This window comes from Sorex fumeus, unplaced genomic scaffold (genome assembly GCF_029834395.1).
Source record: "Sorex fumeus unplaced genomic scaffold, SorFum_2.1 ptg000061l, whole genome shotgun sequence".
NCBI lineage: Eukaryota > Metazoa > Chordata > Mammalia > Eulipotyphla > Soricidae > Sorex > Sorex fumeus.
The window spans coordinates 20,262,408-20,276,963 of NW_026606118.1; the positions used below are offsets into that span (position 1 = coordinate 20,262,408).

General features: G+C 40.7%; 1 protein-coding gene across 5 annotated transcripts in view; it reads right to left on the bottom strand.

The window, feature by feature from the left end:
* UTRN (utrophin) overlaps positions 1-14,556 on the bottom strand; it is a 610,322-nt gene that overhangs the window by 118,441 nt on the left and 477,325 nt on the right. For all 5 annotated transcript variants that reach the window (XM_056126431.1, XM_056126429.1, XM_056126433.1 and 2 more), the window contains 2 exons: positions 9,823-10,091; positions 2,864-3,010 (listed from right to left, as the gene is read on the bottom strand). In XM_056126431.1, the coding sequence (XP_055982406.1) occupies positions 2,864-3,010; positions 9,823-10,091 (416 nt within the window). The remainder of the gene's footprint in view (positions 1-2,863; positions 3,011-9,822; positions 10,092-14,556) is intronic.

Sequence of the window (14,556 nt, forward strand, 5' to 3'; positions counted from 1 at the left end):
TTGTATTCAAATTATCTTGCTAGCTTTCAAGAAAAAAATAAGATTAATACTCCTAGGAATTAGCCAGTGAATGTGACAAAGAACTCATAAAGATAAGCCAAAAATTACTCAGTGGCATACATGGCAGCTTCCAAATGTTGATATTAGTAATATTTCGGAGGGTTCTTCTGGGCTTGATTTTATTAAATGGCTTTATTAGAATTAGCAAGTAAGATCCAGAGAAAATACAACTGCATTAGAGAAGCTAAGATCAAAGAAATCAAGGCAAACTCTGCAATTGTATAAATATTATAACTGGAAAATATGAGCAAAACACTTTAATAGATGGAAGAAGATGGAGCATATTTGAATCTTCAAAGGTGAAAAAACTCCACCAGTGCTCCAACCCATTGAGTTATCTCCCTCAATGTTTTCTCTCTGTGGAAAGCCTTTCAGCAGTCTCTCTGCCGATCCATGCATGGTAAAATGTTAGACAAAAAAAAAGAGTAAGGCAGCTCTCATATCTGCAGTGGGGAGAGGATACAGCACAGAAGGGGTCTTGTGTGGATCTGCAGTAGCCAGGTCAACAGCCATGCAGAGCCACCTCTGCCAAGTCAGACAGGGCAACAGCCTGCTACTAAAGGCATTGACAAGACAGTCTACACACACACACACACACACACACACACACACACACAACCAACCAAACTGTTCCTTATCAGTACATATAGCTAGCAACAGCCTGCTACTAAAGGCATTGACAAGGCAGTCTACACACACACACACACACACACACACACACACACACACACACAACCAAACTGTTCCTAATCAGTACATATAGCTACCATAGGTTTCAATTACGATGATTAATTGTAACCTCTTGATATTTCTTTCAACTTTATTATTAGTAAGTAAAGTAAGTAAAGGCCCTCCTGTTGATCATCGATTTGCTCGAGCGGGCCCAGTAACGTCTCCATTGGAGACTTTGTTGTTACTGTGTCTGGCATATCAAACACGTCACGGAGAGCTTGCAGGCTCTGCCGTGTGGGCGAGATACTCTCGGTAGCTTGCCGGGCTTTCCGAGAGGGGCAGAGGAATCGAACTCGGGTCGGCCATGTTGTAGGGCGTGTAAGACAAACGCCCTACCGCTGTGCTATCGCTCCAGCCCCAACTATTATTAGTATATCAAAAATGACATCAAAATCTATACTCATAAATAAAAGAGGCTCAATACAGATTCTTTTATAAAGGGTAACAGTGGGTAAGATGTTTGCCTTGCATGTGACAAACTCAGGTTCTATCTCCAGCACTCATATGGTCCCCCTGAGCTTACCAGGAGTAATACTTTAGCATAGAGTCAGGAGAAATCCCTGAACATTGCTGGTTATGGCAAAAAAATAAAATAAACAAAAATGAAATAAAAAAGGGAGGCTTTTGGGTTCAACATACTAAGAAGCAAATATGACATGATGTCACTTAGTATACACTCTTCATCAAATGCAACTTAAAAATAAAGTGATAATGTGGAAAATAGAGTTGAAATGCCAACCAAGGAATATATGTGAAATCTAACAAGGAATAAGCACGTGAAAACAGAGATAGACAAATGGGACTATATTAAGCTAAGAAGCTTCTGCACCTCAAAAGAAACAGTGACCAGAATACAAAGACAGTCTTTAGAATGGGAAAGGATATTCGCCCAATACACATCTGACAAGAGGTTGATATCAAGGATATACAAAGCACTGGTTGAACTCCACAAGAAGAAAACATCCAATCCCATCAAAAAATGGGGCAATGAAATGAACAGAAACTTTCTCAAAGAAGAAATCCGAATGGCAAAAAGGCACATGAGAAAATGTTCTACGTCACTAATCATCAAAACAATAACGAGATACCATCTCACACCACAGACACTGGCCCACATCCAAAAGAACAAAAGCAACCAGTGCTGGTGTGGATGTGGTGAAAAAGGGACCTTTCTTCACTGCTGGTGGGAATGCCGACTGGTTCAGCCGTTTTGGAAAACAATATGGACGATTCTCAAAAAATTAGAAATTGAGCTCCCATTTGACCCAGCAATACTACTCCTGGGAATATATCCCGGAGAGGCAAAAGAGTATAGTCGAAATGACATTTGCACTTCTATGTTCATTGCTGCACTGTTCACAATAGCCAAAATTTGGAAAAAAAAAAAACCCAAGTGCCTGAGAACAGATGACCGGTTAAAGAAACTTTGGTACATGTACACAGTATAATACTACGCAGCTGTTAGAAAAGATGAAATCATGAAATTTATATACAAGTGGTACTACATGGAAAGTATCATACTGAGTGAAATGAGTCAGAAAGAGAGGGACAGACATAGAAAGACTGCATTCATCTGGGGAATATAAAGTAACACAATAGGAGACTAACGCCCAAGAGTGGCCGAGATTAGTACCAGGAGGTTCACTCCATGGCTTGAAGGTCGGCCACACATGCTAGGGGAAAAGGCAGCTCAGACAGAGAAGGGAATACCAAGTAAAGGGTGTTGGGAGGATCCTCCCAGGATGGGAGATGCATGCTGAAAGTAAACTATAGACGGAACATGATTGCCACTCAATACCTCTTTTGCAAACCTCAGAACCCAAAAGGAGAGAGAGAGAAAAAAAAAAGGGAATGCCCGGCAATAGAGGTGGAGTGGGATGGGGGGGGGGGGGTGTGGGAGGGATACTGAAATCATTGGTGGTGGAGAATGGGCACTGGTGGAGGGATGGGTACTCGATCATTGTGTTACTGAAACCTAAGCACAAAAACTTGTAAGTCTACAACTGTAACTCACTAATAAAAACTTAAAAACAAAAGAAAGAAAGAAATCTGATGAGGCATGAGTAAATACCTGCAAAAGTTTCCATCGCATATTAAGGTCATCCAGCTGGCGAGACATTTTTAGAGATGGGTGCAGGTCAAGAGGAGAGAGTTGACTGGATAAGTCATTCATGGTCTTAACTTTTAAGTTGATTGGTGCGATTTCTTCCCTAAATGCCTGAAAGAAAAGAACAAACATGAGGTCACTGGAGTATAACAAAAACTTTCAAGTTTTTCTTCAAAGAAAATGGCAAGATCAGTGAACAGTTCGCCCACCACAGTTACTCATCCAACAGAAGCAGCTGATTTAATACAAGTATCTAGCAACTGGATCTGTGGGCTAAAGAGCTGGTCTTTGCAATTCAGAGAATCGAAATAGGTTATTTTGAATCTATTTTCATTGAGATCATTATGCCTTGCCTTCAAATTTGCCAATATGTACAGTGTTGTCTGGAAAGCATTTGCTACAATAACCGCTTACTAATAATTTCAAGTCTTGAGGCTCTCATTTTTTTCATAATTTTTGTTTTCTCTTTCCTGAGAGGGCTACTTGCATTTGTTCACCTGAAGCAACAATTTGATTTGAGCATGTCTCCACTTAAAAATGAAGTTAGTGGCCATGCAAAACAACCTGCCTAACCTCAAAACTTATGTCTGTTACACACAGTGGAGGTAAGGTTTGTTTCTTTCAACATCAGTTACAATCACTGCCTGTGGTTACAGGTGGGGAAGAAATAGAAGTGTACATAGAAAACAGGGCTGGAGCAATAGCACAGCGGTAGGGCGTTCGCCTTGTGCGCAGCTGGCCCGGCCGAGCCAGGTTCGATTCCTTCGCCCCTCAAAGAGAGCCCAGCAAGCTACTGAGAGTATCTCGCCCACTCGATTCCTCCGCCCCTCTCAGAGAGCCCAGCAAGCTACTGAGAGTATCTCGCCCACACGCTGGATGTTACTGGCCCCGCTCAAGCAAATCGGACAACGGGAGGACAGTGCTACATAGGTAACAGGTAAATGGGGTTCAGAATATATACCACCTGTGAGGACAGTGGATGGGACTGGGGAGCCGTGCCACAGGAAAGCCAAGACAAAAAAATAAATCTTTTTAGCCAAAGTCAGTAATATATTCTATGAGAGCACAATGGAGTAAAAAAATGAGGCTTAATATTTTTAAGGGAGGTGGAGGCAGAGAGATAGTATAGCAGGAAGGGCTCTTGGCTTGCATGCAGCTGACCTCAGGTTCGATCCCCAGCATCTCATATGATCCCCTAAGCCCTTCCAGGAGTGATCCCTGAGCACAGAGTTAGGAGTAAGCCATGAGCATTGCTAGGTGTGGCCCTCAAACCAGAAGTAAATACATTGATGAATAACTTAAAGTAAAAGCTGTTAAGTTTAGGTAAATCAAAAGATTATGCTTTGGGATTTTGTAATTTTTGAGAATGTCCCGAAGTTACACAAAGTAATTCAGGGTGGAGAATCAGAACAAATCTGGAGTCCAGGGTGGGCTGAAAGGTGTGGACATGAAACTATGAGCCTGGAAGTTAACTATAAAACAGGAAGAATTAGTCATCAGAACCCTGAAGATATTAGTACTTTGAAATCACGTAGAAAGGACGCTCCCAAAGACATGGGGATCGTTGCAAAATGGGAGAAGGAATTTGGAGTTGTGGTGAAATTTCTTCTATGGCTACTGATGTCGGGTGGTTTATGGCTTTCCCAGAGAGACACATACATAAAAATGCAGCTCAATGGGAATAAGCAGATATTTAATAACAGAGGCACAATAGGACTAAGGAATTCACATTTCAAATGCAAACAAGAGGTCTGGGACCTGTCTTCCAGTGACTGAGCACATGCTTTGCATATTTGAAGCCCTGGGTTCAATTCCCAGCTCTAACTGTCCTCTCTCTCCCACCAGTGCTGTCCGGGTGTGGCCCCAGAGCTAATTCACCGTCCATCAAACACCGTCCTCCTGTTGTTCTTCGATTTGCTCGAGCGGGCCCAGTAACGTCTCCATCATGAGACTTGTTGTTACTGTGTTTGGCATATCAAATACATCACGGGTAGCTTGCCAGGCTCTGCCGTGCGGGCGAGATACTCTCAGTAGCTTGCCAGGCTCTCCGAGAGGGGCGGAGGAATCGAACCCGGCTCAGCCGGGCTGGCTGCGTGCAAGGCAAATGCCCTACCGCTGTGCTACCGCTCCAGCCCAGAGCTAATTCAAGCCATAATAATAATATAATATAAAACAGATCCAAGGGACACAAAGAATGATAGTTGGGGCGGGGAAGGAGAATTTTTTTCAATCCGGACTTTTAAGAGACCTGGGTCTCTTAAGATACAGTTTGAAAGAAGAAAACAGAAGAAGGTTGAAGAGAAAGTTCCATGAGTAGGGTGTTTGCCTTGCAGGTTCCATCTCTGGCACCCCTCTGGTACCCTAAGAACAGCTGGGAGTAATCCCTGAGCACAGAGGCAGGAGTAAGTTCTAAGCAACAGCCCCCCCCCCCCTTAATAGTAATAATAGCACTGTAGCTCTGTCCTCCTGTTGTTGAACAATTTGCTACAATGGGCACCAGTAACGTCTCCATTGTGAGACTTGTTACTGTTTTTGGCATATCAAATATGCCACAGGGAGCTTTCGAGGCTTGAGGCTCTACCTGTGCGGGTGGAATACTCTCCGTAGCTTGCCGGGATCTCTAAGAGGGACGGAGGAATCGAGCTTGGGTCGGCCGTGTGCACGGCAAACACCCTACCCGCTGTGCTCCAGCCCAGCAGTAACAATAAATGAATAAAATAGAAGCAAGGAACACAGAGAAGTGATAATTAGGGTGGGGAAAAAAGAGTTTTTTTTTTTAGTCGGAACTTTGACAAGACCTGGGTCTCCTTGGAGACAAATTAAAAATAATTGTAGAATTGAAACCTTTCAAAGTGTCTTTGGTTGTGATTTCACACTATACATTAATATTTTCTCCCAGAGGACCTTGGAGGTTTCGGAATTTTAATCAGCTTTTACAATCAACATCTCTGTATTTGAAAGACACTAAAAGAAAAAAAATAGAACATTAGAAAACGTCCTCAGATTTACATCATTTTGAAATGGCAAGTTTTACTTCAAAAGAGGGTGGAAAAGGTCAAGGTTTCTAAGACAACACAAACAACTCGAAAGTGTCTGAATACAGGGCCTAAGAATTGGGAAAGGGGGCATCTTAAAATGATTTCAGGCCTGCCCTGTGTTCAAGCACAAAACAAAGCAAAATGTTTTAACTTCCAGAGAGACGGGGTATAGCAGTTAGGGAACATGCTTAGCCTACACCCCACCTGGGTTGATTCCTGACAACACGCGGTCCCCTGGGCATGGTATGACCCTGAGGCTGTCTGGGTAGCCACACCAGCATGGAACCCAAGCAGCATCATAATGTTTAGCCCTTGCCTTGATCCAGTGTCTCCATTGGACCTCCAAGCCTCCTGAGCACTGCGTGGGAGGTCCCCTCCCAGTCCCCCAAAAATAAACTCTAACTTTATGGCAGATTTTGAAATTGTATACAGTGAAAGAGCCTTAATTATCCTCTGTAAAAAGACTATTTCTCTCTTATAAGCCACAGGTGAAAATATGAAAAGATCTTTCACAAACAAGATTCTTCGGGTGATGTTGTTTTTTGGCGGACAGGTGTTTTCCGACAATGAACAACCTTTCTATTAAGAAAGTTTCTTAAGAGCGTTTGAATGAAGGGGCTTAAGATTGGGGGGGGGGGGGGGCGTTTTAAAATGATTTCAGGCCTGTCATGCCTGCGTGTGTTCAAGCACAAAGAACCAATTTATCACGTTTTGGCTGCGCCTTCCTATAGGAGAATAAAAGTCTATGTAGTCTCCCTTGCCCTAAAAACAGAAACATCTGCTAGTATTAATGGTGATGATTGGCAGCCCGTTGGCAGATGTGAATCTGATACCCATCTCCTGCCAGAAGGTGTGTGCTCTGTAAATAATGATTAAGGATAATTTTAGGGAGCTAAAATTATTTCATCACTCCAAAGATTTGTTTCCAGTTGTTCTGGCATATTTAATAATATTTACCAAGAATCAGTGCTTATTTTCCTTTACCTCTGGCTTCAGTAGGATTGGTGTGCACTTCAAAGCACATGCAAAATAGTCCACACATTGTATACACCTCATTTGGCTTAATGAGACTTGTTTCATTTTTCCTGACAAGGCGTTAAAGTGTTTTAGTCCACAGTTTATTTTTTTCTCATAATTAATAATTGTATTTTTTTAGTGTTCCTCTTAAACAGAAATTTTAAACGAAAAGACTGGGATGTGGAGGTACATAATTTCCTTAATCAAACAGGATTAACAACTCTAAACTTTTAAACGTTTAGAATCCCTAGATAAAGTTTTCATCTGTGCTCAAACTGGAACCATTCCTATGTTGAAAATGAATATTTTCAAATTCATATGCATAAATTCTTGTTCCAAAAGGCATTTTTTGTGGACAAAAAGAAGTGTAAACCACTCATTTAAATTTTTTGTGCTTAAAAACCATATTTTAAAATATAAGAAGTATATACCTTCTAAAGAGTCCGTACTTAAAGGCTATATTTTTAATTGGTTGTTTCATACTCAAATCCTTCCACTGATATGGTTTTAAGAGTATAAGCTGTAGCAAAGCCTATTTAATTCACTGGATTGCTGGAAAGATGATTGTTTCCAATGCAATCAGACAGTTATCAGTACTTTTTACTTAAGCATTTTGTTTCAAAGTGTAATACTTCAGACACAGAATGATCTCTCTCTCACACATATGAGATAGAAAGAAACATAGTAGGGGGAAAACTAATGCCAAAGGCAGCAAAAAACTGCTGACAAGTTTCCTGTAGGAAACAAACCACAGAAAGAGGAAGAGGGAGATAGCACAGAAAGAGGGATGCTGGAATGAAAACAGTTTAGGAAAATGGACACACTGCGCGCGCGGGGGTGGGGGGGTTGTGTTGTCAGAATGCATTATTCAGGAAAACAGGCCATTAACAGCATTGTAATTACCAATGCCAAAGATAAAATTTACATTAAAATAATACTTATTTTTCAAAGTGTTGGATTCTGCTGCAAAGCTGTGTTGAATTACATTAGTGTGTGAATAAATAAAAAGAAAAGCAAGAGAATAGCAATTCTACCACTGACCGCTTGGGCTTGAGTCATATCTGCAGTTTTATCACTGGTAAAATGAGCAGAATAATACCTCTTTTCTAGGATTGGTAAAAAGATGAAAAGAAACATGTGAACTGACTAAAAACAGTTCTTAGAATTGTATGTCTTGATACAACTTATATTCTGATGACTATATTAACTCATATATTATGACTATATTAAACTCATAATTTGCTCAACTATTTCATTACTTCACAAGTATTCTCTTCCAATTCAACCCTGAGCATATAAGCGTAATGTCTGCACACAAAGACATATATAGTTTTTAATAAAAATAAAATAGGGGCCAGAAAGGTAACAGCTGGTCTTTGCCTTGCATGTTACAGTCCTGAGTTCATTCCCTGGCATACCTTATGTTACCCTGAGCCCCATCAAATGGTCCCTGAGCACTGCTGGGTTTAGCACCAAAACCAAAAAAAAAAAAAACTCATAAAAAATACAGTAATAAAAGTAAAATATTATGATAGATATTGTTAGTGTAACATCTTATCACTCTTTATTGATTTTTTTTGGATGTGACTCACGTAGTATATACTTTACTGTGTGACTATAGATCATATTATACATGAATATTGTTATTTATATCTTTCATTACCTGTATTTCATGTTTTTTGGATGTGTTCTAGACCATGAGAGCCAAAAGGAGTTACTGATTTTGATACAGGGCTATTTCTGACTATAGGTACATTGTATATCTTACCTAATCCTGCAATACTCTGCTCAGACAATAAAGATCTGTATATACCATTTCCACATAGATCAGTGTGCTTTAGATTAATCTTCTAAATGTAACTACTAATATATAGAACATCTAGAGTAGGGAGAAATCACAGATTGCAACCAGTGGGTGCGGTTCAATCCAGGTTGTAAAAAACACTATTAGACAATTCTGTATCTTCCACAAACAGAACACAAACAAAGCAAAACAAAAAATGGGAAGACAGGAAAGAAGGAAAGCCTGGAGATTAAAAGACACTTCATGATAGTACTTACAAAATATCTCTAATTTTCAGGGATCACAGTTGGGTGTAAAAGATATGAAGCAAAATAAAAGTGACAAATATAAAAGTCACATCCATGGTAATTTGGGGGTGAGGATGGGGAATTCTAAGTCACGGTCACGGTCTTCCCGTTGTTCATCGATTTGCTTGAGCGGGCCCAGTAACGTCTCCATTGTGAGACTCATTGTTATGGGGTTTGGCATATCGAATACGTCACGGGGAGCTTGCCAGGCTTTGCCGTGTGAGCGAGATACTCTCAGTAGTTTGCCGGGCTCTCCTAGAGGGGCGGAGGAATCTCAGAGGCATGGAACCTGGCTTGGCCAGCGGGCTACACACAATGCAAACGCCGTACTGCTGTGCTATCGCTCCAGTCCAAATTGATGAGAGTATGAAGGATATTATAACATTCCCAACTTGTAACTTATACATGTGGCTTTCTCTATCTGGGTTAATTTAACTATAAAACATGTGTGTGTGCATGCCTGCGTGCGTGCGTGCGTGCGTGTGTGTGTGTGTGTGTGTGTGTGTGTTAGGGAGGATCTTCCAAACTGCTCCATACCTACCCCTGGAAGGTTCAGAACTTGGGCCCAACTGATGCACTACCGTGTGGGACCACTAGGGGCCACCAGGTCACAAGATCTGGCTCAATCAGGGATCTGGTGGCCAAGGTATGTGGTGCTGGGTATCAAATTCATATCCCATTGTATGCACAGAAATAGCCTGACTCCTGAGTTAGTTCCCTCCCCATGCCCACACAAATCCTTTCCTCAAGCACCAAATCGATGGCAGTGATGCTGACCATGGTTTTCTCGATGTGATCCTGCAGTGAGTCAATGAGCAAATCTCCCACGGGCTTCCATCCATTCCTCACAGCCTCGGCCTCCTTCAAGTCAGCGTCCAGGTCATCCATGGCTCCCTGTAGGTCTCTGAGCTTCTCCAACGCCTTGTCCACTTGCTTTTGCCAACTGTTCGTCACTGCATTGAGACTTTCCCATTTCTCTTTGACTTCAGAAGACTGTTTGCGCATGGTTTTGGCAATCTTTTGGGCTCTCTCCTCAGGAGTCAATTCTGAAATTAAAAATAGAGCTATATTTAGAAGTGTGATCCACTCGATGTTTTTCAAACCAAGTGTGAGTTCCAACTTTTGAGGGGTTTTTATCTAGGAGAGAGAGTTTTATACAAGTCAGGATAAGAAAAAGAAATCTCTAATTCTGTTGCTAAATTCTCTACTATTGTTTTTAAATAAGAAAACAGTGATTTGGTTTAATGGGTAGATTTGGTGACTTTTTAATTTTAATGTCTTTTCAAACCCTGAACTAGTGCAGAAAAACTCTAGAATGAAAAAATTTTCCTTTAACATAAACTTGGTTATACAAATTCCAGAGGGTTTTTTTTTATTTCATTGCCCCCAAGATAAATGCTGAATTTAATTAGGAGAAAAAAAGTTTTAAGTCATGAAGAAAAATTCTGAGAAAATGTGATTAATTTATTGTGGTCTTAAAGTATGTAACTGAAGACAAATACCATGTCGTAGATACTTCATCATGGCTAAATCTGCTTGGCAGTTCATCTTTAACACAGGGTTTTTTCTTAGCTGGAAATTTTAGCATCTTTAATACAGGGTGTCTTTTATAGCTGGGAATTTCAGCATGTTCAGAAACATGTCAACAATAAGATAGTAAGATTTCAAGAATTACATTTTAGCAAGAATTCCTAAATACTTAATAGCATATGGCAGGGTGGAGGGGGGGATTGTTGTAGAGTGTCTGAAATAAGGTTTAATTTTTTCAGATAAAAAAGAGACAAAAATGGGATTACATACCAGACTCTGCTACAATTCCAGAGGTAGGAAGAAAGATTCCATCAGGAAGACAAAAGATATAGAAAGACACTAAGTCAAGTTAAATGCTAAGGGTCAGAAACAGAAAAATGAGAAGCTGAGGAGGGTAAAATAATCTACAGACAGAGCAGATCCTTTGAAAGCAAGTTACACAGATCTCCAACTAAACTGGATCTCACTACCCTACATATCTGAGCATGTCCTTTTTCCTTTAACTGCTTAGATAATTGTGCCATGTGTCTATGGAATGAGGCAGTTCATAAACATAATCAAGTTTTGCCGCACATAAATTTTGAGAGCAATGTCTATTCTCACTTAGTATGGCTGTCAGGAGGGCAGGCTAGAGGGAGGGAGTGTGAAGAGAACCCGGGAACATGGGTTGACACTGAGGCTGACACTGGTGTTGGAATCAGTGCTGCAATGGTGTATGTCTAGAATAGCTTTGTAAATCGTGGTGCTTTAATACATTTGTTACAAAAGAAACACATATTCTCCGTGATTAAATCCCACCACGGAATTTCATTTATATTAGCAATATCTACCTAGCCTCAACACTTCTTAAATTATGCAAAACGAACTGAAGTTCATTATACTTCCTATTAAGATGAAGGCAGCTTTACTAAGCTATTACTTCCATACTTCATGTAAATTTTTCTGTCTAGCTGTCTTTATTTAAATTGTATAAAGGGCCAGAGCATCAGTATAGTGGGAAGGCTGTTTGCCTTGCGTGCAGCTGACCTGCATTCAATCAACAGCCCCCCACCCCCAATACAGTCCCTTGAGTTCTACAAGGAGTGATCCCTGAGCAGAGTCAGTAAACTCTGAATATAACTGAGTGTGCCGCCCCTCATACACACACAAAGAGCTATTAAGCAGTCAAAAGGGACAAAGCACATATTTTTGTTAAAAAAGAACATGTTCAGGGCTGGAGCAATAGCATAGCAGGTAGGGAGTTTGCCTTACACGTGGCCAACCCGGGTTCGATTCCCAGCATCCCATATGGTCCCCTGAGAACTGCCAGGGGTAATTCCTGAGTGCAGAGCCAGGAGTGACCCCTGTGCATAACCAGGTGTGACACAAAAAGAAAAAAAAAGTCCAGAAGGTTTGTGAACCAAATGGAATATAAAAATTTTAGTGATCACAGAATACTTCTGGGTCAGGCTGGTGACCAGCTGAAGTTCCAATGAGACTTTAACAACCCCTTGGCAAATGAAATGATTGCAAAAGAAATATTATGCTTGGTAGATGGAGACTGAATATACCAGTCGAACATAAATAAGGAAAATAAGTGAATTAAAAACCCAGATTCAAGGAATGCTTAAGCTTGGATATAGTCCAGCTCAATGGTCGGGGGAAAGACTCAAGGGAAAAGTCTTAAAACAAGCCAAGTTGTCAGGATTCTTTGGGACATAAAAAATAACAGTGGAAAGTAAGGTATATTATTAGAAAAGCAAATTTAATTTAAATCTTTGTCATTTCAAGATACTATGAAAATTTCATTTTATAATGTGAATATTAATGTATTTTCATATAACTCTATAAGGCTATGTTTAAGATTAAAAAAATCAACCTCAATAGTATGATGACAAAAAAGGAAATGGATCATTTTACAATAACACTTGTGTTTGTTAATAAGTCACCTGAACTCTTTCAAAGAGATAAATTAGGTATTCATGCTTCACTGACTTTTGTAAAAGAAAAATTTCAATTTCAGAACAGGTAAGTCCATTTGTTACAAAAGAAACACATATTCTATGATGGTTTTCCTTGCATGGTATATAAAGCTATTTCTGAGATGATTGGTAAATAATCTGGCAGGGAAACACCAAGTTCTTTGAAGAAGATGGGCAAAACAATCCACATTGGCTCCATCTTTTTATCTTTATTGAATGCAAAATCTTTTTACTGAACAGTCCATATATATATGTATATATATATATATTATTAATGAAACACCACGAGGTACAGTTATAGACTTACAAATTTTTGTGCTTGGGTTTCAGTTATACAATGATCAAGTACCCATCCCTCCACCAGCACCCATCCTCCACCACCACGGGTCCCAGCATCCCTCCCACCCCCATCCCCCCATCCCACCCTGCCTCTGTGGCAGGACATTCCCATTTTGAACAGTCCTTTTGTAGTATTTATTAAATCCCCACTCAAGCAGCCACTCAGAAGGAAAGCAAAGCTTTCCCTGATTCAAGTCACCTTCCCTTTGCAAGGAAGGGGAACATTCATTATCACAGTCAGAATTAAGGTAAATCCTATAGCGCCAACAATCTCAATTTGATACAGACTCCAAACCAAGAGCAGAAGGAAGTGCCAAAGCAAACAAAATCTTCAGGAAGTTTGCAAAAACAGGTAAAAACAAACAATGTTGAAATACTGAGCTATGATACTTTGGGGATAAGCAAATAAGAAGACAAACTGCATTGCACTGTCCTCCTTTTGTTCATCGACTTTGCTCCAGCGGGCCCAGTAATGTCTTCATGTGAGACTTATTGTTACTGTGTTTGGCATATCGAATACCTCACAGGGAGCTTTCCAGGCTTTGCCTTGAGGGCGAGATACTCTAGGTAGCTTGCTGGGCTCTCCGAGAGGGGTGAAGGAATTGAACCCAGCTGGGCCACGGGCAAAGAAAACACCCTACCCACTGTGCTATCATTCCAGCCCAAACTAAACTAAACTAAAACAGAAAAAAAAAAGGATAAAAATGAATGGAAGTATAATGAAAGAAAAAAATATCTATATACTCTTTTTGGATGGTTGTTGGCTTTGAGATGCTGATCCCAAGGAACCTATGCCCAATTCTGAATTTTTTGGTAGAGGTGAGGGAAAAGCTTCCTAAGTGTGAGGTGAATTGAGCACTGGTAGACTTACGGGTTTACAAGCTGATTTCTCTGGTCACTACTGCTTAAGTACAACTCTTTTCCACTCCTGTGCGTTGTTCATTCTTACTCATTGCAGAAGACTAGAGAGTAAATGAAGACCTGAGTATCAGAAGCTCAAGAAGGTATTTTAATTTGCATCTGAAGAGGGAGACTAAAGAAGGATCAACTGAAAGACAGAGGAAACAGCAGGATAAAACCCTATAAATTTAAGAGACAATTATCAACTAGAAGTGCTTCAACTACCACTTTTCTACCACTCCTTGCTTGAGCGGGCCCAGTATGCCAAACACAGTAACAGTACCACTCCTTATTGTGTGCAAATTCAGGCAAGTGTGCTTTGGAGGGCTGAGTGTGTCAGTGGGCCTGTGAATGATTTTTTTTCTCTGCAGGAACAATCGCTCTTTCACCCTCCACTCTCCGCCTTTCTTTCCTTCAGTCCTTCCAATTTAAAAATGTGGGTAGGGGAGCTGGAGCAGTAGCACAGCAGATAGGGCTTTGCCCTGCACGCGGCCAACCTGGGTTTAATTCCCAGCATCCCATATGGTCCCCTGAGCACCGCCAGGAGTAAGTCCTGAGAATAGAGCCAGGAGTAACTCCTGTGCATCACCAGGTGTGACCCAAAAAGCTTAAAAAAAAAAGTGTGGGTAGGGAATGGAGCAATTGAATCTATCAATTCCTCCCACTCCCCCCCCCTTCCTTATATATTAATCCCCATTTCTCCTTTCCTCTTATTTGGGGGCGGGGAGTTCTAGGATTAGGCCACATCCAGCCTTCCTGAGCTCAGGGCTTACTACTGGCT